The sequence below is a fragment of the Oncorhynchus gorbuscha genome, linkage group LG04 (genome assembly GCF_021184085.1).
Source record: "Oncorhynchus gorbuscha isolate QuinsamMale2020 ecotype Even-year linkage group LG04, OgorEven_v1.0, whole genome shotgun sequence".
NCBI lineage: Eukaryota > Metazoa > Chordata > Actinopteri > Salmoniformes > Salmonidae > Oncorhynchus > Oncorhynchus gorbuscha.
In genome coordinates this window covers 36,614,242-36,641,640 of record NC_060176.1, presented here as the reverse complement: position 1 = coordinate 36,641,640, position 27,399 = coordinate 36,614,242, and the positions used below count along the sequence as shown (strand labels likewise).

Sequence of the window (27,399 nt, the reverse complement as noted above, 5' to 3'; positions counted from 1 at the left end):
GTTATGGTCTAATGGTCTAATGCTGTTATGATCTAATGGTCTAATGCTGTTATGATCTAATGTTGTTACGATCTAATGTTGTTATGATCTAATTGTCTAATGTTGTTATGGTCTAATGGTCTAATGTTGTTATGATCTAATGGTCTAATGTTGTTATGGTCTAATGTTGTTATGGTCTAATGTTGTTATGGTCTAATGGTCTAATGTTGTTATGATCTAATGTTGTTATGATCTAATGTTGTTATGATCTAATGGTCTAATGCTGTTATGGTCTAATGGTCTAATGTTGTTATGGTCTAATGTTGTTATGGTCTAATGGTCTAATGTTGTTATCGTAGAATGTATGCACACATGACTGTAAGTCGCTTTGGATAAAAGCGTCTGCTAAATGGCATATATTATTATATTATTATTATTATTCTTTGAAATGCAAGAGAAAGGCCAATATACGACTTAGGACTCCAGCCGCAATTTTCTTTTGGCCACTAGAAGGTAGATAGTAGAACGTGCAGAGGTGCTATGGTGGCTCTGTCTGATGAGAACAAGAGTAACAGAAAACATACTCTGGGTGTGTATACAGTATGTATGGGCTGATAGAGGCTATGGGCTACAGCTCAGTGCATTTTGATCAGGCGGGCTGTAAAATGCTGAGTCACTACAGTGTGGGCTATGGGCTGGAGGTGCACCAGGAGGCTGATAAACCAGGAAGATGTCAGGAAGACTCAGGTCATGTGACAGAAAGTGAGTGAGGGGAAGTGAGCATAGAGAATGATAGAGGACTCTTCATTGTATCTGTCCCATTATGACTGCCACCTGCAGTTATGGAATGTTTTACTCAAGTATAATGAAATGTCTGATCCCTTCTGATGACCTAGATGAAATTATGTGATCTGCCTTCCCACCTAGTTAAATACTTCAAAATGGGGAAAGGCCTCAATAGCACAGGCCAAGCTAAAACAAGCTTTTGGGCACTAGAGTTCTCTATTATTCTCTATGGAAGTGACACAGTTATAGGTAGAAATGTACTGATGGTGAGATCTTGACCTTTGTACATATTCAGTTTCGTACATAGCATAGAACATGTTTCTATTCAAAATAGATATCGATTTGATCACTTGTGATAAAGATGTTATAAAGCAGTACGTTCCCACTGGGCACAGATGTCATTTCAACATGTAGTTTTCATTTACATTTGGTTGAGATGTCAACTAATGTGAATTTAACGTGAAATCAACAAAAAATGTCACCATGTCATTGGATTTAGGTTAAAAGTTGGGTGAGAAACAAATTCCCTTACACTGATGACTTTGCTAATCCAATCAGTTTTCCACGTTGATTCAACATCATCCGATAGATTTTTTGTTGTTGAGATTATGTGGAAACAACGCTGATGCAACCAGTTTTTGACCGGTGTGTTATCAGACAGTATTAAAAACAGGTTATTAGATATTATCCATTACCAGGTAGAAAACATAATCCAGTACAAGGTCAGGATGGAATCAGGTTGGGCGACATGTAGCCTAGGTTAAGAGCGATGGGCCAGTAACCGAAAGGTCGCTGGTTCGAATCCCCGTGGTGACTTGGTGAAAAATCTGTGGATGTGCCCTTGAGTAAGGTACTTAAACCTAATTGCTCCTATTGCTCTGGACAAGAGCATCTGCTAAATGACTAAAATGGGATCTATCCAGAGGTTCCTCTGTAAGAAAATAATTTGTACTGTCTACCAGCATTTTCAATCACATCATTGCGAGCAAAGAAAAACATTTGAATTAGTCTCTCTCCTCACCTTGATGCGGCTGACAGCCTCCTGGGCCTGCATCATGCGCACGTTCTTGGAGGGGGTCTTGTCAGACAGCAACTGGGTGGAGCCTAGGTAGTTAGCGGCAAAGATGATCCCATCGATCAGGTCCTCTGGGTCACATGGACCTGGGACTGGGAGGAGAGGAGTAGGAAGATTAAAATGCCATGATTTGCCATGGAATATATATACGGTTTGAATCTTAACATGTTCGTGAAGGCTTCAACTCTAAAGATGCAGAAATTAGAACCGTTGGTTTGATTGGGACATCGTAGTGAGAGACAGAAAGAGAGAGAGTGTGTGTGTGTATGTGTCACCAGAATGTCATTGTGCTTCACACAGAGCTAGAGAGACTAGAGACACAATGCTCCTACTGAGCTAAAGCACACAGAATGCATGAGTAAAGAGGGAAGGATAAAGAGTGTGGGTGGGTGTGCTTGTGAGATAGATATAGATAGATGATAGATAGATAGATAGATAGATAGATAGATAGATAGATAGATAGATAGATAGAGAGAGAGAGAGAGAGAGAGAGAGAGAGAGAGAGAGAGAGAGAGAGAGAGAGAGAGAGAGAGAGAGAGAGAGAGAGAGAGAGAGAGAGATAGATAGATAGATAGATAGATAGATAGATAGATAGATAGATAGATATAGATGTGTATGTGTGAGAGAGAAATAGGAGAGAGAAAGACCGCACTGAAGCGTTTGACTGGTGCACTAGAGGCCCTTTCTCTGTCTCTAATTTTCCTTACCTCCCATTCAGCCCTCCAATGACATTTAAAAATTCTGATCTGGTACTAAATGTACGCCTGCACATCAGCATACCCCCACAGAGCTAAATCACCCAAGCATTTACAAGAGAGAACCGCTTCTCAAATATATTCTGCACTGGCAAAATGCGGCCCACTGAAGTAAAGCAGAGAGGGACGTAAAGACCAGGAGCCAGGAGCAAGTCTTACCTTCTACATAGGTAGGAAAGGAGGCCAGGCTTCTCCTGGACTGCAGGTGTAGAGGAGAAGACAGATAACACGTTTACTGACGGGTCACACAGGCATGGTCATTATAACACTGTCATAGCACTATCATGACACTGGTGAAAGACAGACAAACGTTGGTTGACACACTGGGCATTTGCCGGTCATGACATTTTGTTAGCCGGTTTATTGTCACGCAAATGACTGCCAGTCTCACGGTAATTACCCGTTAATTAACATAAACATGTTTACAATCTTCAGGCCTCTATGCGTACAAGCCGCTGATGCGCGCCTTTGGAGCATCTGCATTTGAAAAAGTCTAATAAATCCATTTAATATACACCATCACAATAAATCCATTATTTATTTTAGGCAGGCCTAAAGAAACATTATATGAAGAAAATGTATTTCAAAAGAACCGAATGTCAGTCGGCCTACTGTATGTTATCTGGCTATGCGCCATGCCCGTAGGCTAGTTCATTTAAGCAGACAAGATATCGAATCAGTCCTGTGCCATGATTTTATATTATATTATTGTAAGAATAATATAATTGAACTTAAAAAATAGAAAGGATGTTTTCCCATTGCGGAGTGAGTGCACATATGAAGTGGCTATGTTATGAGCTTAAAAGTTAGCATTTGAAACAGGTCCTATATGCCCAGATTTAGAGTTATTTTGTCAATTTAGTTGTGAATGAAACAAACCTCAGAATGTCTTAGAAATCAAAACATGATGCAGCTATAGGCTATTGACTATTTGAAAAAATCACAAACAAAAGCTTTGCCTCTGGCTACACACCCTGTTCTCTCATCAGGTGATCATATTTTTACCCATCAGACTATTCTCAATTTAATTTAATCTTAAATTTGTTTAGAATGGCCCATTATGAAATGGGTAGGAACAGGAACAGGGGCAAAATACATAGCATCCGTATGCACTCGAATAGCGAATGGCCCCTTTCCCCCAGTTAAATCATGCCGTGTATGCTACTCTGCCTTTATAGCAAAGCAGCTGACAAATAAATATAGTATCAGCTAGGATCCTCTTATTTATAGTGGCAACCACCAAAACTCTGTTTTCACACAGGATTGTAATATATAATCGTCTGGGTTTATAAGAAAAATAATTTAACTTCACGCATCAAACACTGTTTGAGAAGCATGCAGCCTCTCACTGCGCGACAGGTGATATTCCGCCCAACATCTCTATGCCATGGGCTTGACAACCATGTTCCTGCAGCTATCTAGGCTATTTAAAATCAAATACAAATTCACCATAATTGTAGGTTAACTTTGTAAGCCACCCTGCACAACAAACAGCATCGCCTAGGCCTATAAGTTCTCTCCCATATTCACGGATAGAACGTTTTTGTCACGCCTTGTTCATAGTGTTTTGTGTTTCGTTTATATATTTGGTCTGGCCAGGGTGTGACATGGGTTTATTTTGTGGTATTTCGTATTGGGGTTTTGTAGTTATTGGGATTGCGGCTGAGTAGGGGTGTTGCATAGGCTTGGCTGCCTGAGGCGGTTTTCAATCAGTCAGGTGATTCTCGTTGTCTCTGATTGGGAACCGTATTTAGGTAGCCTGGGTTTCACATTGTATTTCGTGGGTGATTGTTCCTGTCTCTGTGTAGTGTTCACCAGATAGGCTGTAATAGGTTTCACGTTCCTTTTGTTGTTTTTGTATTTATTAGTTATTTCATGTATCGTTCCGTTTTTCTTCATTAAAGACATGAGTAACCACCACGCTGCATTTCGGTCCGACTCTCTTTCGACAAACGAAGAACGCCGTTACAGTTTTGAGCGTAATTTAAGCCAACCAGTCCATCAAGTATGCATAATAATACAGTCCACATTCTAAGGTGATTACTAGAATATGTTTAATTTCAGAGTATAGGCTAGACCAGTTTTTTGCCATGCTAATATGTGATAGACTATTAGGATATGTATTGTATAACAGCACAATCATTATTTTAATTCTGTTTTTTGGGGGTGACTTGGGCTCATACAGTTGAAGTCGGAAGTTTACATACACCTTAGCCAAATACTTTTAAACTCAGTTTTTCACAATTCCTGACATTTAATCATAGTAAAAATTCCCTGTCTTAGGCCAGTTAGGATCACCAATTTATTTTAAGAATATGAAATGTCAGAATAATAGAGGATAATTATTTATTTAAGCTTTTATTTATTTCTTTCATCACATTCCCGGTGGGTCAGAAGTTTACATACACTCAATTAGTATTTGGTAGAATTGCCTTTACATTGCTTAACTTGGGTCAAACGTTTTGGGTAGCCTTCCACAAGCTTCCCACAATAAGTTGGGTGAATTTTGGCCCATTCCTCCTGACAGAGCTGGTGTAACTGAGTCAGGTTTATAGGCCGCCTTGCTCGCACATACTTTTTCAGTTCTGCCCACAAATTTTCTATAGGATTGAGGTCAGGGTTTTGTGATGGCCACTCCAATACCTTGACTTTGTTGTGCTTAGGCCATTTTGCCACAAATGTGGAAGTATGCTTGGGGTCATTGTCCATTTGGTAGACCCATTTGCGACCAAGCTTTAACTTCCTGATTGTTGCCATCTAATTTGTGAAGTGCACCAGTCCCTCCTACAGCAAAGCTCCCCCACAACATGATGTTGCCACCCCTATACCATGATGTTGCCACCCCTGTGCTTCACGGTTGGGATGGTGTTCTTCAGCTTGCAAGCCTCCCCCTTTATCCTACAAACATAACGATGGTCATCATAGCCAAACAGTTATATTTTTGTTTCATCAGACCACAGGACAAAAAGTGTGATCTTTGCCCCCATGTGCAGTTGCAAACCGTAATCTGGCTTTTTTATGGCGGTTTTGGAGCAGCGGCTTCTTCCTTGCTGAGCGGCCTTTCAGGTTATGTCGATATAGGACTTGTTTTACTGTGGATATAGATACTTTTGTACCTGTTTCCTCCAGCATCTCCACAAGGTCCTTTGCTGCTGTTCTGGGATTGATTTGCACTTTTTGCACCAAAGTACGTTCTCTAGGAGACAGAACCCGTCTCCTTCCTGAGTGGTATGACGGCTGCATGGTCCCATGGTTTTCATACTTGCGTACTATTGTTTGTACAGATGAAAGTGGAACCTTCAGGCGTTTGAAAATTGCTCCCAAGGATGAACCAGACTTGTAAGAGGGCTACACATTTTTTTCTGAGGCCTTGTCTGATTTCTTTTGATTTTCCCATGATGTCAAGCAAAGAGGCACTGAGTTTGAAGGTAAGGCCTTGAAATACTACATCCACAGATACACATCCAATTGACTCAAATGATGTCAATTAGCTTATCAGAAGCTTCTAAAGCCAAGCATCATTTTCTGGAATTTTCCAAGTTGTTTAAAGGCCCAGTCAACTTAGTGTATGTAAACTCCTGACCGACTGGAATTACAGTGAATTTTAAGTGAAATAATCTGCCTGTAAACAATTTCTGGAAAAATTACTTATGTCATGCACAAAGTAGATATCCTAATTGATTTTTCAAAACTATAGTTTGTTAACAAGAAATTTGTGGAGTGGTTGAAAATGAGTTTTAATGACTCCAACCTAAGTGTATGTAAACGTCCGACTTCAACTGCATTTAGACATGCGTATGCATTGACTTAAATAAAGGTTAAATAACATTTAAAAAATAAGTGTTTGATGTTATTTTCCATTGATTTTCCCATTGGTCTCAGTGTGGTTAGAGGGACAATAAGAGCTCTGAGTGCTAGACCATTAGCGACCTGATGGTTGTTAGTGATTTGGGTACTGCCAAAGCATGTCCAGAGTGCATAATAGGAGATTACCATGACTCAACGTTTATGTGGAATTTGACTGTGTTCATGACATGACTGCCGGTGTTGCGGTAATATGGTCACCGCAACGGTCCTATATGCAGTGACATTTTGATTTGTCACAATGCCTGGTAAGTATCATAACATGGGTATATACATCCACACAAAAACACCTCTTTAGTGGAAAGCGGTGGAGACTCGAAGCTTTCACTCCCTTCAAGCATGGGTGTCCGGATTGAAGACTCCGCCCCCTGAGGAGAGGCCTGAGAGTCTGAACCTGGAGACTAGAGAGAGAGAGTGAGGAGAGGAAGAGAGAGAAATGAATAGAGAGAGAGATAGAGAGAAAGCTCATTTTACTTCCATCATTCAAACATAAAAACATAAAAACATAAAACAGAGCAGGGCCGTGGAAAGATTGGTCATATGGTATACAAGACCTTTCACTGAACCAAATCAATAAGGGTAACACCCACATTTGGTTCAAACTCAACAAAAGCACAGTCCTTAGTGACCAATCATTTACATGTACTGTATGTGCAGTCTATGCTTCTCACTCAATATCAGTTTTATGATCATTTCCAAAGAGAAACCAACCAGTTCCAAGCTGATGGAAATGTGCTTTCGTGTTGGGATTTTAATGCTAGAACAAGTTCCGAACCTGACTGTGTAGACCCATAGGGTAATAAACATATACAGTATTTGGACATTTGGACAACCTGTATCAATGATTTCCTTTCGAGTACATATAGCCCAAACCTCCCTGACTTAAATTTGGCTTTGATAGCTGCCACAAAAACACATTTATACAAAATGAAAAGCATTCTAGTTGAAAACCTCAAAAGAGAAATGGTTAGATTCCGAGTGTAAACTCAAGAATATTTATCAAATAAAAAACATTACCAACCACAAGATTCAGCAAGAATATTGTGGTACATTTAAAGAATACAAACAAAACCTAAGATGTAAGAAACGGAAGCATTTTGAAAACTATGAAAACCAGTTCTGGGAGTAATGGAGTGGCTTAAAAGGAGAACAGAAGAATGATCTAGGCAACATCTGTTATGCAGGTGAATTAGGACCCAAAAGCGACTTGGCGAAAACAGAGTCTTTAATCCAGTAAAGGAAATATGCAATACTCCTAGACAAATCGGAGCGGTAAATAAAGCATAAAAACAATTCCACTCGTAATGACGAGAACAGACTGGAGACTCGATCATAAACTGTAGGTTGCCTCGGGAAGGCACTTGACCGTAGCAGACTCAGACACCTGCTCACCACGCAGCATCTGAGGGAAACACGACACGACAGGGCGATACAAAGACACAGCACGGTGAACAATATACAAGGATCCGACAGGACAGAAACGGAAAACAAGGGGAGAAATAGGGACTCTAATCAGGGGAAAAGATAGGGAACAGGTGTGGAAAGACTAAATGATTGATTAGGGGAATAGGAACAGCTGGGAGCAGGAACGGAACGATAGAGAGAAGAGAGAGAGGGAGGGAGAGAGAAAAAGGGAACGAACCTAAAAAGACCAGCAGGGGGAAAACGAACAGAAGGAAAAGCAAAATGACAAGACAATATAAGACAAAACATGACAGTACCCCCCACTCACCGAGCGCCTCCTGGCGCACTCGAGGAGGAATCCTGGCGGCAACGGAGGAAATCATCAATCAGTGAACGGTCCAGCACGTCCCGAGACGGAACCCAACTCCTCTCCTCAGGACCGTAACCCTCCCAATCCACTAAGTATTGTTGACCCCGTCCCGAGAACGCATGTCCATGAACCTACGTACCTTGTAAATAGGTGCGCTCTCGACAAGGACGGGAGGGGGGAGGGAAGACGAACGGGGGTGCGAAGAAAGGGCTTGACACAGGAGACATGGAAGACAGGATGGACGCGATGAAGATGTCGCGGAAGAAGCAGTCGCACAGCGACAGGATTGACGACCTGGGAGACACGGAACGGACCAATGAACCGCGGAGTCAACTTACGAGAAGCTGTCGTAAGAGGAAGGTTGCGAGTGGAAAGCCACACTCTCTGGCCGCAACAATACCTTGGACTCTTAATCCTACGTTTATTGGCGGCTCTCACAGTCTGTGCCCTGTAACGGCAAAGTGCAGACCTCACCCTCCTCCAGGTGCGCTCACAACGTTGGACAAACGCTTGAGCGGAGGGAACGCTGGACTCGGCAAGCTGGGATGAGAACAGAGGAGGCTGGTAACCCAGACTACTCTGAAACGGAGATAACCCGGTAGCAGACGAAGGAAGCGAGTTGTGAGCGTATTCTGCCCAGGGGAGCTGTTCTGCCCAAGATGCAGGGTTTCTGAAAGAAAGGCTGCGTAGTATGCGACCAATCGTCTGATTGGCCCTCTCTGCTTGACCGTTAGACTGGGGATGAAACCCGGAAGAGAGACTGACGGACGCACCAATCAAACGACAGAACTCCCTCCAAAACTGTGACGTGAATTGCGGGCCTCTGTCTGAAACGGCGTCTAACGGGAGGCCATGAATTCTGAACACATTCTCGATGATGATTTGTGCCGTCTCCTTAGCGGAAGGAAGTTTAGCGAGGGGGATGAAATGTGCCGCCTTAGAGAACCTATCGACAACCGTAAGAATCACAGTCTTCCCCGCAGACAAAGGCAGACCGGTAATGAAGTCTAGGGCGATGTGAGACCATGGTCGAGAAGGAATGGGAAGCGGTCTGAGACGACCGGCAGGAGGAGAGTTACCTGACTTAGTCTGCGCGCAGTCCGAACAAGCAGCCACGAAACGGCGCATGTCACGCTCCTGAGTCGGCCACCAAAAGCGCTGGCGAATAGAAGCAAGAGTGCCTCGAACACCGGGATGACCAGCTAACTTGGCAGAGTGAGCCCACTGAAGAACAGCCAGACGAGTAGAAACAGGAACGAAAAGAAGGTTACTAGGACAAGCGCGCGGCGACGCAGTGTGCGTGAGTGCTTGCTTAACCTGTCTTTCAATTCCCCAGACTGTCAACCCGACAACACGCCCATAAGGAAGAATCCCCTCGGGATCAGTAGAAGCCACAGAAGAACTAAAAAGACGGGATAAGGCATCAGGCTTGGTGTTCTTGCTACCCGGACGGTAAGAAATCACAAACTCGAAACGAGCGAAAAACAACGCCCAACGAGCTTGACGAGCATTAAGTCGTTTGGCAGAACGGATGTACTCAAGGTTATTATGGTCTGTCCAAACGACAAAAGGAACGGTCGCCCCCTCCAACCACTGTCGCCATTCGCCTAGGGCTAAGCGGATGGCGAGCAGTTCGCGGTTACCCACATCATAGTTGCGTTCAGATGGTGACAGGCGATGAGAAAAATAAGCGCAAGGATGAACCTTATCGTCAGACTGGAAGCGCTGGGATAGAATGGCTCCCACGCCTACCTCTGAAGCGTCAACCTCGACAATGAATTGTCTAGTGACGTCAGGAGTAACGAGGATAGGAGCGGACGTAAAACGTTCTTTTAGAAGATCAAAAGCTCCCTGGGCGGAACCGGACCACTTAAAACACGTCTTGACAGAAGTAAGAGCTGTGAGAGGGGCAGCAACTTGACCGAAATTACGAATGAAACGCCGATAGAAATTAGCGAAACCTAGAAAGCGCTGCAACTCGACACGTGATCTTGGAACGGGCCACTCACTGACAGCTTGGACCTTAGCGGAATCCATCTGAATGCCTTCAGCGGAAATAACGGAACCGAGAAAAGTAACGGAGGAGACATGAAAAGAGCACTTCTCAGCCTTCACGTAGAGACAATTCTCTAAAAGGCGCTGGAGAACACGTCGAACGTGTTGAACATGAATCTCGAGTGACGGTGAAAAAATCAGGATATCGTCAAGGTAGACAAAAACAAAGATGTTCAGCATGTCTCTCAGAACATCATTAACTAATGCCTGAAAAACAGCTGGCGCATTGGCGAGACCAAACGGCAGAACCCGGTACTCAAAATGCCCTAACGGAGTGTTAAACGCCGTTTTCCACTCGTCCCCCTCTCTGATGCGCACGAGATGGTAAGCGTTACGAAGGTCCAACTTAGTAAAGCACCTGGCTCCCTGCAGAATCTCGAAGGCTGATGACATAAGGGGAAGCGGATAACGATTCTTAACCGTTATGTCATTCAGCCCTCGATAATCCACGCAGGGCGCAGAGTACCGTCCTTCTTCTTAACAAAAAAACCCCGCCCCGGCCGGAGAGGAAGAAGGCACTATGGTACCGGCGTCAAGAGACACAGACAAATAATCCTCGAGAGCCTTACGTTCGGGAGCCGACAGAGAGTATAGTCTACCCCGAGGAGGAGTGGTCCCCGGAAGGAGATCAATACTACAATCATACGACCGGTGAGGAGGAAGGGAGTTGGCTCGGGACCGACTGAAGACGGTGCGCAGATCATGATATTCCTCCGGCACTCCTGTCAAATCGCCAGGTTCCTCCTGAGAAGTGGGGACAGAAGAAACGGGAGGGATGGCAGACATTAAACACTTCACATGACAAGAAACGTTCCAGGATAGGATAGAATTACTAGACCAATTAATAGAAGGATTATGACATACTAGCCAGGGATGACCCAAAACAACAGGTGTAAAAGGTGAACGAAAAATCAAAAAGGAAATAGTCTCACTGTGGTTACCAGATACTGTGAGGGTTAAAGGTAGTGTCTCAAATCTGATACTGGGAAGATGACTACCATCTAAGGCGAACATGGGCGTAGGCTTGTCTAACTGTCTGAAAGGAATGTCATGTTTCCGAGCCCATGCTTCGTCCATGAAACAACCCTCAGCCCCAGAGTCTATCAAGGCACTGCATGTGGCACCCAAACCGGTCCAGCGTAGATGGACCGACATAGTAGTACAGGATCTAGATGGAGAGACCTGAGTAGTAGCGCTCACCAGTAGCCCTCCGCTTACTGATGAGCTCTGGCTTTTACTGGACATGAATTGACAAAATGTCCAGCAAGTCCGCAATAGAGGCACAGGCGGTTGGTGATCCTCCGTTCCCTCTCCTTAGTCGAGATGCGAATACCTCCCAGCTGCATGGGCTCAGTCTCTGAGCCAGAGGAGGGAGATGGTTGCGATGCGGAGCAGGGAAACACCGTTGACGCGAGCTCTCTTCCACGAGCTTGGTGACGAAGATCTACCCGTCGTTCTATGCGGATGGCGAGAGCAATCAAAGAGTCCACACTGGAAGGAACCTCCCGGGAGAGAATCTCATCTTTAACCCCACTCTCGAGCCCGGCCAGTAAGGAGTGATATGACGTAAGCAACCCGAGCTCTCTCTCTAGAGTATGTGTTGGGTTGGAGAGAGAACACAATATCACACTGGGTGAGAAAGGAGCGGCACTCCGTGGGCTGCCCGGAGTAACAAGGTGGGTTATTAACCCTAGGTTCCGGAGGCTCGGCAGACCAGGAAGTAACAGGTGGCACGAGACGAAGACTCTGGAACTGTCCAGAGAGGTCGGAAACCTGAGCGGCCAGGTTCTCCACGGCATGACGAGCAGCAGACAATTCCTGCTCGTGTCTGCCGAGCATGGCTCCTTGGATCTCGACGGCAGTGTTACGAGAGTCTGTAGTCGCTGGGTCCATTCTTTGGTCGGATCCTTCTGTTATGCTGGTGAATGAGGACCCAAAAGCGACTTGGCGAAAACAGAGTCTTTAATCCAGTAAAGGAAATATGCAATACTCCTAGACAAATCGGAGCGGTAAATAAAGCATAAAAAACAATTCCACTCGTAATGACGAGAACAGACTGGAGACTCGATCATAAACTGTAGGTTGCCTCGGGAAGGCACTTGACCATAGCAGACTCAGACACCTGCTCACCACGCAGCATCTGAGGGAAACACGACACGACAGGGCGATACAAAGACACAGCACGGTGAACAATATACAAGGATCCGACAGGACAGAAACGGAAAACAAGGGGAGAAATAGGGACTCTAATCAGGGGAAAAGATAGGGAACAGGTGTGGAAAGACTAAATGATTGATTAGGGGAATAGGAACAGCTGGGAGCAGGAACGGAACGATAGAGAGAAGAGAGAGAGGGAGGGAGAGAGAAAAAAGGGAACGAACCTAAAAAGACCAGCAGGGGGAAAACGAACAGAAGGAAAAGCAAAATGACAAGACAATATAAGACAAAACATGACAACATCTGGAAAGATTATTTTGAAAGTCTCTATGGAATAATATCATAAGAAGACCTTACTTTAAAACAAAGAGATATCCAAGAAAAACCTCATTAAAAACAACCAGAACCCAATTGACTACCAAATTACACGAGCTGAACTTTCAAACATACAAGCCTTAAAACCTGGAAAGGCATGTGGCCCTGACAGCATCAGGAATGAAATGGTTAAACACAGTGCTCCTGAGCTGCAGGATGCCTAATTAAAACTATTCAACCAGGATTTGGAGAGTGGCTGCTTCCCTGGTACTTGGAACCAAGGGTTCAAAACCCCCATATAAAAAGCGACAAATTACATTGATATTTAGTCATTTAGCAGACGAATTAAACCCCAACAACCATTGAGAGCAATTGTATGGCTTCTTTTGTAGGCACTTTACAGAGGGTTTACAGAGGCTCCACCATGGCTCGTTGGGCAAAGCCTGTGAAGAAATGAATTGGGTTCTTGGAGGGTATTTGGATAAATGCAGAAAATAAGGTCTGTGATAAACACAGGATTAGGAGATTTTATACGTTTTTTTTCCTATGAATAATCTTCATCAGTTTACATCACTTTTTGAGAATTTTAAAGCATTTATGTAATTGAAAAAAGTTAAAAGCTAACGATGTGCTTACATGTAAAAAATAAATAAAAATAAAACTACAGCTCATGCCTTTGATGTCACCAACGCTACGCAAAGCTTCACAGCTCAATCAAAATGTATATACAAGACATGGCTGGATAGCCGTGTAAAACAGCTCTGGGATATCGACAGCCAGAGACTGTCTGAACCCTTTACACTTGTGGGAATTGGCCTATATAGATAGGGTAAATTGAAATGTTTCTTACAGAAGAAATATGAAAAGCAAATGCATGCACAAGCATGGAAGCAATTAAAACAGTTTGGAGATTATGGGGAAATTATTAGACCAAAGTTACAGGCACAACAGTCCATCTGACACAAGACTGAATCCAAACATTACACTATTGATCTAATGTGAATTTTACGTTTACTGTACTTTTTGCTATATTCGTGGTAAATGTGGGGTACTGTAGGTGCAACATAAGACAAAACAATTACGAGGGTTTGAGTGAGAGGACTAACTGGTGTCTCCAAGTGGCCACACTCCTCTCTGTGTGCACAGTTCCTAAGTAATTTCAATGCACTTTTATGACTCAAAGAAGAGTCTTCAACTAAAGGTGTTTTTTGATCTCTCCTAGCTGTGCCGTTGAGGAACTAGAGCAAAGCACACTTCTAGTTGTTTTGTTTGGAACACAACCCTGCATCTCCGCCATCACACAATTATTGTTGCTTGTTTACGCAAACCCATAAAAACGGCTCATTATAAATCGCAATCTGGATCAGGTGGGCATCGATTGAAAGCTTGTTCTGTTCAATTGCCAACGTGACTAGCTTAAGTTATAAAATATGATCTTAGAGTGTTACTGTAGGGCTTTCACAAGGTAATTCAGAGAAGCAAATCGTCATTTTTGATACACAGAGAAAGGATTCATTAGTGCATTCAGGTGCGTGTTCTTCACAATAGACAAACATAGGCTCCTTCTGTTCAGAACAGGCCAGGATATGATGCCATGTCATCTTGTAACTGTACATCAAACATAGTGCTAAAAAAGCGTTGACACTGTACATGACATGAGTTTTATGATATGGAAATGTGAAGTGCACATTTGGACGGGTGTTTGGCTTGCTTGTATGAAATGTGGTGGTTCATTTCTTTACTATCAAATGAGAGACAAACTTATCACACAAGTCAGAGTCATACTTAAGCTAAATCTTTAACAGTGAGAGCTTTGCAATAGCAATGACTTGGCGATGAATCACCGTTTCTGATGATCCGTTGAGAGCGGCGAGACAAAAGTACAAAGATATTTTATAGACTACACCCCTTTCAACCTACATGACAAACAACAGATGTATAGAATGGGTCACAAGGTTAAGATGTGTATGAAAGATACCTATAATACATAGCAGACAGTATCTGCTGTGGCAACAGTTTTCATTGTATAGACCAGTGTCTGGTCCTCCGACTCCAAACTGGAACCATCTCTCCCTGGTACGGTATAGAACAGAAACATTAACTCGTGCTCTGGAATGCTCTTTAGGTTTTATCACCCAAAATACATCGTAAATCTCCTGTCAGTGTTATGTCCCAGAGGCCCATCCTCAGTAGAACACACACACAATAGTTAACAGAATACTCTATTCTGTTGAAAAAATAAAAAACATTTGATGCAATAAATGCCTTATAACATAATCTTGCAATTTTGCCACCATAGACATCAAATGTGTGTTATTATAATCCTCAAAAACTCTGCTTTCAAAATACATTGAGTCCTCTTCATTTATAGCATTTTCCTCACTCCCCAATTAGTGGAAGTGATGGGGAAACGTCTTGTCGGGTACGGTTCTCAAGTGTATTATTATTATTATTATATGTATTATTATTGAAATTAACTATTTCATTATCCTCATTGCATTGTACTGTATTTACTGAAATGCTGTACCACTATACTGCTTTGGCAATATCTACAAATTGTATTTCATGCCAATAAAGCAATCTGAATATGAATGAAAGAGAGCGACAGCAAGAGGGGGAATAGAGAGCGGGGAGAGAAGGGGGAGAGAGGGATAGAGAGAGTTGGGGATACGGAGGAGGAGAAGAAGGAGGAGAAGGAAAAGAAGGGGAGAGAGAGATAGAGGGGTAGAGAGAGAGGGATTGAAATGGGGAAAGGAGGCGAGATGAAGAACGAGACAGAGAGGAAAAAATAAAGAAAGGGAAGGGAAACCAGAGGGGAAAAGAGTAGAATAAGATATATTATATAAATGCACTACATCTCATTCCAAAATAATATAAGTTAATATGGAGCTGGTACCCCTTTGCTGTCTCCACTCTTCTGGGAGGGCTTTCAACTAAACTCAGCAAAAAAAGAAACTTCCCCTTTTCAGGATCCTGTCTTTCAAAGATAATCAGTAAAAATCCAAATAACTTCCCAGATCTTCATTGTAAAGGGTTTAAACACTGTTTCCCATGCTTATTCAATGAACCATAAACAATTCATGAACATGGACCTGTGGAACGGTCGTTAAGACACTAACAGCTTACAGACGGTAGGCAATTAAGGTCACAGTTATGAAAACTTAGGACACTAAAGAGGCCTTTCTCCTGACTCTGAAAAACACCAAAAGAAAGATGCCCAGGGTCCCTGCTCATCTGTGCGAATGTGCCTTAGATATGATGCAAGGAGGCATGAGGACTGCAGATCAGGCCAGGGCAATAAATTGCAATGTCCGTACTGTGAGACGCCTAAGACAGCACTACAGGAGACAGGACGGACAGCTGATCATCCTCGCAGTGGCAGACCACATGTAACAACACCTGCACAGGATCGGTACATCCGAACATCACACCTGCGGGACAGGTACAGGATGGCAACAACAACTGCCTGAGTTACACCAGGAACGCACAATTCCTCCATCAGTGCTCAGACTGTCCGCAATAGGTTGTGAGAGGCTGGACTGAGGGCTTGTAGGCTTGTTGTAAGGCAGGTCCTAACCAGACATCACCGGCAACAACGTCGCCTATGGGCACAAACCCACCGTCACTGGACCAGACAGGACTGGCAAAAAGTGATCTTCACTGACGAGTCACAGTTTTGTCTCACCAGGGGCGATGGTCGGATTCGCGTTTATCGTCGAAGGAATGAGCGTAACACCGAGGCCTGTACTCTGGAGCGGGATCGATTTGGGGGTGGAGGGTCTGTTATGGTCTGGGGCGATGTGTCACAGCATCATCGGACTGAGCTTGTTGTCAATGCAGGCAATTTCAATGCTGTGCGTTACAGGGAAGACATCCTCCTCCCTCATGCGGTGCCATTCCTGCAGGCTCATCCTGACATGACCCTCCAGCATGACAATGCCACCAGCCATACTGCTCGTTCTGTGCATGATTTCATGCAAGACAGGAATGTCAGTGTTCTACCATGGCCAGCAAAGAGCCCGGATCTCAATCCCATTGAGCACGTCTGGGACCTGTTGGATCGGAGGGTGAGGGCTAGGTCCATTCCCCCCAGAAATGTCCGGGAACTTGCAGGTGCCTTAGTGAAAGAGTGGGGTAACATCTCACAGCAAGAACTGGCAAATCTGGTGCAGTCCACGAGGAGGAGATACACTGCAGTACTTAATGCAGCTGGTGGCCACACCAGATACTGAATGTTATTTTTTATTTTATAATAATAATAATAATAATTTTGACCCCCCACCCCCTTTGTTCAGGGACACATTATTCCATTTCTGTTAGTCGCATATCTGTGGAACATGTTCCGTTTATGTCTCAGTTGTTGAATCTTGTTATGTTCAAAGAAATATTTACACATGTTAAGTTTGTTGAAAATAAACACAGTTGACAGTGAGAGGACATTTCTTTTTTTCTGAGTTTAGATGTTGGAACATTGCTGCGAGGGCTTGCTTCCATTCAGCCACAAGAGCATTAGTGAGGTCGGGCACTGATGCTGGGTGATCAGGCCTGGCTCGAAGCCGGCGGTCCAATTTGTCCTAAAGGTGTTCGATGGGGTTGAGGTCAGGGTTCTGTGAAGGTCAGTAAAGTTCTTACACACATCATTATCTTGTCTCTGGAAGCTCGTAGAAATGCAATTCGCAGAATGGATATTCCGATTCAAAGCAATGACCACATCGGCGGCCATATTGGATGCACTATTTGGAATGCTCGATGAATAGAAGCTTATCATTCCATAGAAATTAATATAGCACTAATCTATGGCCTGTCTATTGATTCTCTATCTATGTGGGCGCTCCTATCCATCGATGCTCCATTGCCCAATGCCCATAGTTCCAGTAGCTACTTCTCTGCACAGAAAACACACCTCGGTTGACTCATAAATATTCTTCAACAATATTCAGTGATGTTTCATTCATACAGCTCACCTGTCATACATTTTAGACATTAAGAGAAATTGAAGGGAAAACTATTCCCACAATGAAAACTGGCCCGAATCCACAGTCCATAGAAAAATAAGTCCTGGTCCAACACCTAACAACATAGGAGGAATGTTTGGTATAAATCCACCAAAACTACACTAATGTTCACTCCAAACAAACCTGGCTTCCATGGTTTTCATGCAGACGGTCTACCAGGAAATCCCAGAAGTTCTCCATACTTTGAGCCTGAACAACGGTCAAACTATGACACAGACTGTCCTTAACTTACACACACAGACAGACACTACCTAGTGGCTACAGAACCTGAATGAGGTAAAATAGCTAACCTTCTCTCAAGGTACTGTGGTGGTAATGTATCTACAGTCTCTGGTGGCTTGGTACCGAGTCTGAGCTCTGCTCTACTCCTGTTTCACACGCTATCAGAATTCACAATGGACTTGTCAGAAAGGCACAGGGGTGTGTGTGTGTCTGTGTGTTTGTGTATAGACAGAGGCCTGCAGTGGATGAAAACAGGCTCTCTTCAATGTTATCGGAAACCCTCTGAATTATTCACTCTCTCTCTCTCCCTCTTTCTCTCCTCTCTCTCTCTCTCTCTCTCTCTCTCTCTCTCTCTCTCTCTCTCTCTCTCTCTCTCTCTCTCTCTCTCATCTACACTAAATAAATAATCCTGGGGAAGGCAAAAGTAACATGTCCTTCTGATGAACGGGAAACTGCCAGAACGGAGAAGTAAATGACACTATAGTTCAGTACGCATAATGTCATTATAGCACAGTCTTAACCCATCTCTCTTTCTCTCTCTCTCTAATATATTTAAGGGGCTTTATTGGCATGGAAAACATATGCTTAAATTGCCAAATTAAGTGAAATAGATTGAAACATGTGCAATATGTGTCTCTAATATGGTCATACATTTGGCAGGAGGTTCGGAAGTGCAGCTCAGTTTCCACCTAATTTTGTACGGCAGTGTGCACATAGCCTGTCTTCTCTTGAGAGCCATGTCTGCCTACGGCGGCCTTTCTCAATGGCAAGGCTATGCTCTCTGAGTCTGTACATAGTCAAAGATTTCCTTGATTTTGGGTCAGTCACAGTGGTCAGATATTCTGCCATTGTGTACTCTCTGTTTAGGGCCAAATAGCATTTTAGTTTGAACAGAGCCCCAGGGCCAGCTTGCTTAAGGACCTCTACTCCAGGTTAATTTCTCTGTAGGTGATGGCTTTGTTATGGAAGGTTTGGGAATCGCTTCCTTTTAGGTGGTTGTAGAATTTAACGGCTCTTTTCTGGATTTTGATCATTAGCGGATATCGGCCTAATTCTGCTGTGCATGCATTATTTGGTGTTTTATGTTGTACACAGAGGATATTTTTGCAGAATTCTGCATGCAGAGTCTCAATTTGGTGTTGGTCCCATTTAGTGAATTCTTGGTTGGTGAGCCGACCCCAGACGTCAACTATTTTTAGCCAGATCCTAATTGGTATGTCATATGTTATGTTCCTTTTGATGGCATAGAAGGCCCTTCTTGCCTTGTCTTACCTGTGGCGCTGATGTTTAGACCGTGGTATGTATATTTTTTGTGTGCTCTGGGGCAACGGTGTCGAGATGGAATTTGTATTCATGGTTCTGGCAACTGGACCTTTTTTGGAACACCATCATTTATGTCTTATTGAGATTTACTGTCATGGCCCAGGTCTGGCAGAATCTGTGCAGAAGATCTAGGTGCTGCAATTGAATCTGTCGTACGGATGTGAGGATGATGTTAAAGAGTTTACGTATAGCCAATTGGAATTTGTGGTCTGTATATTTTATAATTTCATTTAGGATACCATCAACCCAACAGGCTTTTTTGGGTTATGGGTTTGTATATTCTGTCCTATAGTTCATTCAGTGTAATTGGTGAATACAGTGGAGTCTCTCTCACTCACTCACTCACTCACAATAACAACGTTAGTACCAGCAGCAATTCCATGAGAGCTGGTGGTTGGTTCTAAACCAGATGTACATTGTGCTGTCTGAAATTAATCAAAGACAAACAGAGCTAATTAATGAGTCTCAACAACAGGATAGGAGACAGACAGTAATCTAGCAGGGCTCTGTTTGTTAAATGTTGTGTGTGTGTGTGTGTGTGTGTGTGTGTGTGTGTGTGTGTGTGTGTGTGTGTGTGTGTGTGTGTGTGTGTGTGTGTGTGTGTGTGTGTGTGTGTGTGTGTGTGTGTGTGTGTGTGTGTGTGTGTGTGTGTGTGTGTGTGTGTGTGCGCGCGCGCATGTGATAAACCACTATGCTGATGGCTTTGACCTTCTCAGGGGATGCGTGTGATCTGATACAATGGCATCAACTCCTCACATCTCTAGACAGTGTCAGGCTCTTGTGACTAAAAGTCAACAAACATTACCTCAGCTCACCGCTCATGCGGCACACCTTTTGGATAATATGATAAGCTTGAATGTGTTTGTGTGTGTGTTGCGTGACTCTACTAAAACCCAAATGACTGCCTGCTCCCAGACATGAGTCCATTGTTGTCTCCAGAGGTCTGAGTGAGTACAAAGAATCTTGCTCCATCATTCCTTCCCCTTTTGAAGAGGAACTTATGTCTTTTATACTCGGAGGGGATTTCTCAGGCTAGCTTGACAGTAGTAAAGTGCCCATCCATCCACTAGTCACTCTCATCACTACTATGCCCCCTGGGTAGTTATACAGAAGAGTAAAGAGCTCCAGTGGTGTAAACCCCCCACCCCCCTCTCCCCACCACCTCAACCCACCAACCTACCATTACCAGCCCCCGTCCCCGACCGTGCATGAAGGCAGTCCCCTCCTATACTACATGTTCACCCACGACTGTGTGGCCAAGCACAACACCATCATTAAGTTTGCTGACGACACAACAGTGGTAGGCCTAATCACCAACAACGATGAGACAGCCTATAGCGAGGAGGTCAGAGAGCCTGGCAGTGTGGTGCAAGGACAACAACCTCTCCCTCAATGTGAATAAGACAAAGGAGCTGATCGTGGACTATAGGAAAAGAAGGGCCGGATATGCCCCCTTTAACATCGACGGGGCTGAAGTGGAGAAGGGTCGAGAGTTTCAAGTTCCTTGGTGTCAACATCACCAACAAACTATCATGGTCCAAACACACCAAGAAAGTTGTGAAGAGGGCACGACAACACCTTTTTTCCCCCCAGGAGAATGAAAAGATTTGGCATGGGTCCTCAGATCCTCAAAAGGTTATACAGCTGCACCATCGAGAGCATCCTGACCGGTTACATCACCACCTGTTATGGCAACTGCTCGCATCTGACCATAAGGCACTACAGAGGGTAGTGCGTATGGCCCAGGGGTGGCAGGTAGCCTAGTGGTTAGAGTGTTGGGCCAATAACCAAAAGGTTGCTGGATTGAATCCCAGAGCTGACAAGGTAAAATTCTGTTCGCTCTGCTCCTGAGCAAGGCAGTTAACCCACTGTTCCCCGGGTAGCGAAGACATGGATGTCGATTAAGGCAGACCCCCGGACCTCTCTGATTCAGAAGGGCTGGGTTAAATACGGAAGACACATTTCAGTTGAAGGCATTCAGTTATACAACTGACTAGGTATTCCCCCTTTCCTGACATACAGGACCTATATACTAGGCGGTGTCAGAGGAAGTGGAGCGCCAAGTCTAGGACCAAAATGCTCCTCTTTGGGCTGCAATCCCGCTAATGGCATGATATGAGAACAGCCAGTGAAAGTGCAGGGCGCCAAATTCAAAACAACATAAATCTCATAATTAAAATTCCTCAAACATACCTTATACCTTACACCGTTTTAAAGGTAGTCTTGTTGTTAATCCCACCACAGTGTCCGATTTCAAATATGTTTTTCAGCGAAAGCACCACAAATGATTATGTTAGGTCACCACCAAACCACACCACAATAAAAACAGCCATTTTTCCAGCCAAAGAGAGGAGTCACAAAAAGCACAAATAGAGATAAAATGAATCACTATCCTTTGATGATCTTCATCAGATGACACTCATAGGACTTTATGTTACACAATACATGTATGTTTTGTTTGATAAAGTTCATATTTATATAAAAAAAATCTGAGTTTACATTGGCGCGTTACATTCACCAGTTCCAAAAACATCCAGTGATTTTGCACAGCCACATCGATTCAACAGAAATACTCATCATAAATGTAGATGATAATACAAGTTATACACATGGAATTATAGATATACCTCTCCTTAATGCAACCGCTGTGTCAGATTTTTTCTAAACTTTACGGAAAAAGCAAACCATGCAATAATCTGAGACAGCGCTCAGAACAATAGTCAAATTAGCCACCATGTTGGAGTCAACATAAACCATAAATGACATGCTAAATATTCCCTTACCTTTGATGATCTTCATCAGAATGCACTCCCAGGAATCCCAGGTCCACAATAAATGCTTGATTTTTTCGATAATGTCCGTTATTTATGTCCAATTAGCTACTTTTGTTTGGTACACCTATCAAAAAAAGTTATATTACAGGTTGAAGAAACATTTCAAACTAAGTACAGAATCAATCATTAGGATGTTCCAACCGGAGAATTCCTTTGTGTCTTGAGGAGGAACGGAACGCAGGAAGATATCATGCGGTGTGCACGTGACCTGGAACTGGCTCTCTGCCAGTAGCCTGATTCATTCCCCTCTTATTCAGTCCCACAACACAGTAGAAGCCTCATTCAAATTTCTATAGATGGTTGACATCTAGTGGAAGTCCTCTTCATTCATATCGCAATGGGATTTCAATAGGGAATGGTTTGAAAATATACCAACCTCAGATTTTTCACTTCCTGTTTGGATTTCTTCTCAGGTTTTTGCCTGCCATATGAGTTATATTATACTCACAGACATCATTCAAACAGTTTCAGAAACTTCAGAGTGTTTTCTATCCAATACTACTAATAATATGCATATATTAGCAACTGAGACTGAGGAGCAGGCTGTTTACTCTGGGCACCTTTCATCCAAGCTACTCAATAGTGCCCCTGCAGCCATAAGATTTCTACCCCTGCTGAACAATGAATCAAATGGCCACCCGGACTATTTACATTGACACTCTGCTACTCATCTATGCATATTCACTTTACAAATGACCTCGACTAACCTGCACATTGACTCGGTACCGGAACCGCTGTAACAGGGGTTGGGTTATTGTTATGTAATTTTCTTGTGTTACTTGATGATTTTTTATATATATATATGTATTTTTTTATTACTTTAGTTTATTTAGTAAATATCTTCTTAACTCTATTTATTGAACTGCATTGTTGTTTAAGGGCTTGTAAAGTAAGAATTTCACGGTAAGGCGCATGTGACAAATCAAATTTGATTTGATTTGTTTGACATCAGCATGCCATCTCCCTGAATGAGACAGGAGTCTCCCTACATGCAACAAAGTCTAACTTTGGTGGGGTGGGGGGGGGGGTCTCTAAATAATGCTAATTGAACTATTCTCCTATTTGTTTAAAATGCACTGCTACAGTGGTACATTTTTAAATAAAAGCTTATTCCAAATTAAATGAACATGTCGACCTCTGTATCATAAAAAATAAAAGAAGACACGTCTTTACTATTAGGCCCGTAAAAAAACATTCTGAAGAGAGGAAGAAAGAAAAGGGACCTCCTATGTTAGGAGGTCCCGTGAAAAAAATAGTGACCCCTGAATGTCACGGTATAATTCGCACTCCGGAATTCAGCAATCCTCTCCGACTCTTCCCCCTCTCTCTCATGCTCGCTTCTCCATCCTCCCCTTTTCTTTCTTCCTCTCTTAACCTACACTCTACCCCCTCCCCCCTCTTATCAGTGTCAGGTTGTCGAGATCTGGCAGGCCAAGACAGCTCCATTTGCAAGGCTGACTGTGTAGTGGAGAAGCTAAGAGAGGAAAGGTGGCGTGCAACCACAGAGCTAGGAGGAATACTGATGACATGAGACCGCTGGTCAAACGATTCAACCAACCTACCCATGCTATAGCTACTGCAGCAGTCAAACGGTGAGGGGAGGAGGATCATTTGTCCTCACAGCCACCACTCAGAAAGCAAAACCTGTATGTGACAAACAACCCCTCTGAGGGAAAGAGGGATAATGAGAGGAGGAGGGGAGAGGAGGAGAGGGAAGAGAAAAGGGGAGATGACGTATTATAGAGATATGAAGTGAGAAGGGGATGGTGAGACAGAAAAGAGGGAAAGAGAAAGATAAATGAGGGAGAGAGGAAGAAGGGGGAGTCTAATCTTGTGGTCTTGAAACCAGAAGGATATGTGTTATTCAGCTCTTCTGCTGTTGCCTTTCTGGACCATGATCCAATACATTCAAAATACAACTAAACCTTTTCTAGGCTGTATCTCAATAGTCTAAAGTTGATTCCTCTTTTCCTTACCTCCTCTCCTTCTATTGTACTGATTTGAAAGAACTGGAGAGACGAGCTAATTTCATAGTGAGCATCCTCCATATTGCTCTCACCTATCTTGTCTTTTCATATAAATAAAGATAGAGAAAGAAGACAAGGGAAGGAAATGAAGCCACTTCAGACTATTAAGAGACCCTTCTTCTTTCCTGTCCTGACCAGTCTAAGGTTGTAACTCAAGATGCTATCTACTGTATCTTTATATAAGAATTACATCATTATTAAGCAACCAGCTTCATTACAGTGTGTCAGGTGACCACACACATGCACGCACATTTACGCACGCGCATACGCACTCACACACACAGGTGAGGTGACTAACCAACACACACCCACTAGTGTTAGTCTGTATCAAACCAGTACTCACGTCGCCCCCTAGTGAGGGTTGCAGGTCACAACACTCAGCGGTGGGACTCAGGTCCTGTCTCATCACCCAGATGGGTTCTTTAGGCTCATCAGGGGTGTAGGGTGACCTCACCGTCCTGGTCTTCACCTCCTCTATGGCCTCTTTGATGTCCTTTATGGCCAGGGTGATGGCGTCTCTTTTCTCACGACTGTTACGAACCCCAGACGAGTCCTCAGAGGGACTGTCTGCTGGTGCTGGAACGCCTTCTCCTTCTCTCTCATCCCCCTCTCTTTCCATCTCTCCCTTTGGATGTTTGGAGTCTGTGGGGGCGTCAGATTGGGAGTTGTAAGAGTCTCCCTCTTCCTCTCCTCCTTTCATCATGTCTTCTTTGTCTCCTCCCTCCCCCAACCCAGCAGCAGCTCTTTCCAGACTCTGAGAGCTGGGACTCTCTCTGACTTCCGTTACGATCATGTTGATGTCCTCTTCACCGTCCTGGTCACAGCTGTCTGCCCGCGGGTACGGAGCAAACTCCGCCTCCTTCTCAGGGCTGTCTGACTCGCCGTCCGAGCGCTCGTCGTAGTGGTGCAGCCTCGACCCCACTGCCTCCTGCTGCCAGTAGTCCCCGCCCCCGTCACCCCCCTCAAACAGACGGAACGCCGCCTTTCTCTGCTGGAGGTTCTCATTGGCATTTGTAGGAGTTGCCCCCTCAGCAGCAGCAGCAGAGGGGGCGTCGCTGATCTCCTCATACACATGTTCTGTCAGGGAGTAGTGGTAGGCTTCAGAATATGCCTCGTCTTTAGGCTCCATCCCTTCCTCGACGCTGCTGTCCTGTCCCCCCGGCACCCTGGCCCCTCCCCCATGGAGGTTGAGAGGTTGGGTGTAAACGTAGTTAGAGTAACCACCACCAGGGTCCAGGATTTCCTCTGCCTCCTCCTGACTGTGGGGTCTCCCAACGTCTGGTAGGAGTTCCCGGGGTAAGGGAGGGGGCTGAGGGGGGTAGTTGAGGTTCAGGTTGGGCTGAGGGTGGGGATGGTGCTGCTCTGACTCAGCGCTCTCTGTGTATCCCTCCGCCTCTGGGCGAAGCATCACCTCATAAGTACCGCCCTCGTCCTCTGCCTCAAGATCTAGGGCCATGACGCAGTCGCCCTCCGCCCGGTCTGTGTGTGTGTGGAAAGCACTCTCCGTGCTGGCCGAACGGCCTAACGCAGAGTTATCCCCCTCTGTCTCCCTCTCTCTATACCTCCCTCTCTCCTCCTCATCCTCCTCTGGCTCTTCTCGTTCTGGGGGTAGAGAGTGAACAGGCTGTGGGGCTGGCAGAAGTTGTTGTTGTTGTTGGTGTACTCTCTCAGCCTCTCTCTGCTGTCTCTGTATGTGTCTCTGCTGCTGTGCTCTGAGCCTGGCCTCGCTGTCCCCCTGTCTGCGGTAACGTGTCACTGCAGGACGCAAGATGGGCTGTGACTGACCCTGGGCCTGCTGCTGCTGCTGGGGTTGGGGAGGGGACTGGGCCCCCAGGTGAAGTTCCGCCTCTGGCTCCTCTGTTGACCTGCGTTGTGGGGCCCCTCTGACCCTGCTGCCACCTGCGCCAGGAGCCTCATTATATCTCCTGTAGCGGGGAGCAGGGTGGTTGTTGTTTTCACTACTGTGGTTGCTAGGCTGCCGGGGTCGACCGTTGTTGGTGGCAATGTGGTTGTCGTGGTGACGGCGTTGAGGAGGGGGCAGGTCGGCTTCTACATGCTCAATCAGCTCCTGGCCATGCTCCACTTCTTCGGGGTTCATGGCTGCCTCGGTTTGGTCGGGGAACGAGGGGGAGAGTCTAGGCGGAATGCATCGCCTGCCGTCTGGGAGAAACGCAGCTCCGTGGAAGGGCTTCTGAGAGAAAAGTAAGAGAGGAGAGTTACAATGCTACTACAAACTAAAACATAGTCAACAAAAGGTACTAAAGTCACTCGTAGAGGACGGAAGTTCAATAAGAACTATTTATTAGTAAAAAAAAACACAGTTTTACATTAGTGAAACAGTCACAGTAATGAGTCTTTAATGCCATAAAGTATGCGACAGCTGGACCACAGTGATAACTCTTGATCATAGACCTCAGAATTTCTTGTTTAGCAACCTGTTGAGGCTCCTTCCTTCTCCCCTCACCCCTCATTGCAAAGAGCACTCCCCAGGCCCAACACACACAGCCACCCACACAGAACGTTCCCCATATCCAGACTCTTCCTGTCATAAAGACCACCTGGAGGTCTAGCCTCTTCTCTCTTCTCTTCCGGTTCTATAGCTGGTTACAAAACAGGTACAGACACCGTGTGTGTGTGTGACATTGACCCACTTTGTGCTGTCAAGAGCCACAGCAGACAGAGAGAGAATGTAAGCGCTAACGTCTTCAGCTCTGGAAGAGAGAGAATACCACAATCTCACACACACACACACACACACACACACACACACACACACACACACACACACACACACACACACACACACACACACACACACACACACACACACACACACACACACACACACACACACACACACACACACACACACACACACACACACACACAGTCCCAGAGGAAAACTGACATGAGTAGAAATCAAAGTGTAACAGGCAATGATTCTGAGGAGAAATATCAACTCCAAACGATGTATGACTACCACCACTAACATCACACATTCAGTAAAACATTGAAAGGAATGTAGGGCCTCTGTTTTAATCATATCATAACCCAGATTGGTCAAAGCTTTCTTTAAATGTAAGCTTTTAAATCAGACATCATCACTGGACTGCATTCAATAGAATGATCATAGCCCTATGTTTTCATTCCACAAACACTTTCCAACTCTTTACTATAGTCAATCAATCAAAAATGAATATTAATTTAATAACTGCCAA

At 44.4% G+C, this 27,399-nt stretch overlaps 1 protein-coding gene across 6 annotated transcripts in view; it reads right to left on the bottom strand.

The window, feature by feature from the left end:
• Positions 1 to 27,399, bottom strand: part of LOC124034020 (amyloid-beta A4 precursor protein-binding family A member 1-like) — a 128,142-nt gene that overhangs the window by 14,299 nt on the left and 86,444 nt on the right. For 5 of the 6 annotated variants that reach the window (XM_046346645.1, XM_046346649.1, XM_046346650.1 and 2 more), the window contains 4 exons: positions 24,525 to 26,372; positions 6,750 to 6,860; positions 2,755 to 2,794; positions 1,787 to 1,932 (listed from right to left, as the gene is read on the bottom strand). In XM_046346645.1, the coding sequence (XP_046202601.1) occupies positions 1,787 to 1,932; positions 2,755 to 2,794; positions 6,750 to 6,860; positions 24,525 to 26,279 (2,052 nt within the window). In that variant the 5' untranslated portion in view covers positions 26,280 to 26,372. The remainder of the gene's footprint in view (positions 1 to 1,786; positions 1,933 to 2,754; positions 2,795 to 6,749; positions 6,861 to 24,524; positions 26,373 to 27,399) is intronic. The other variant, XM_046346646.1, reaches the window with a different exon arrangement.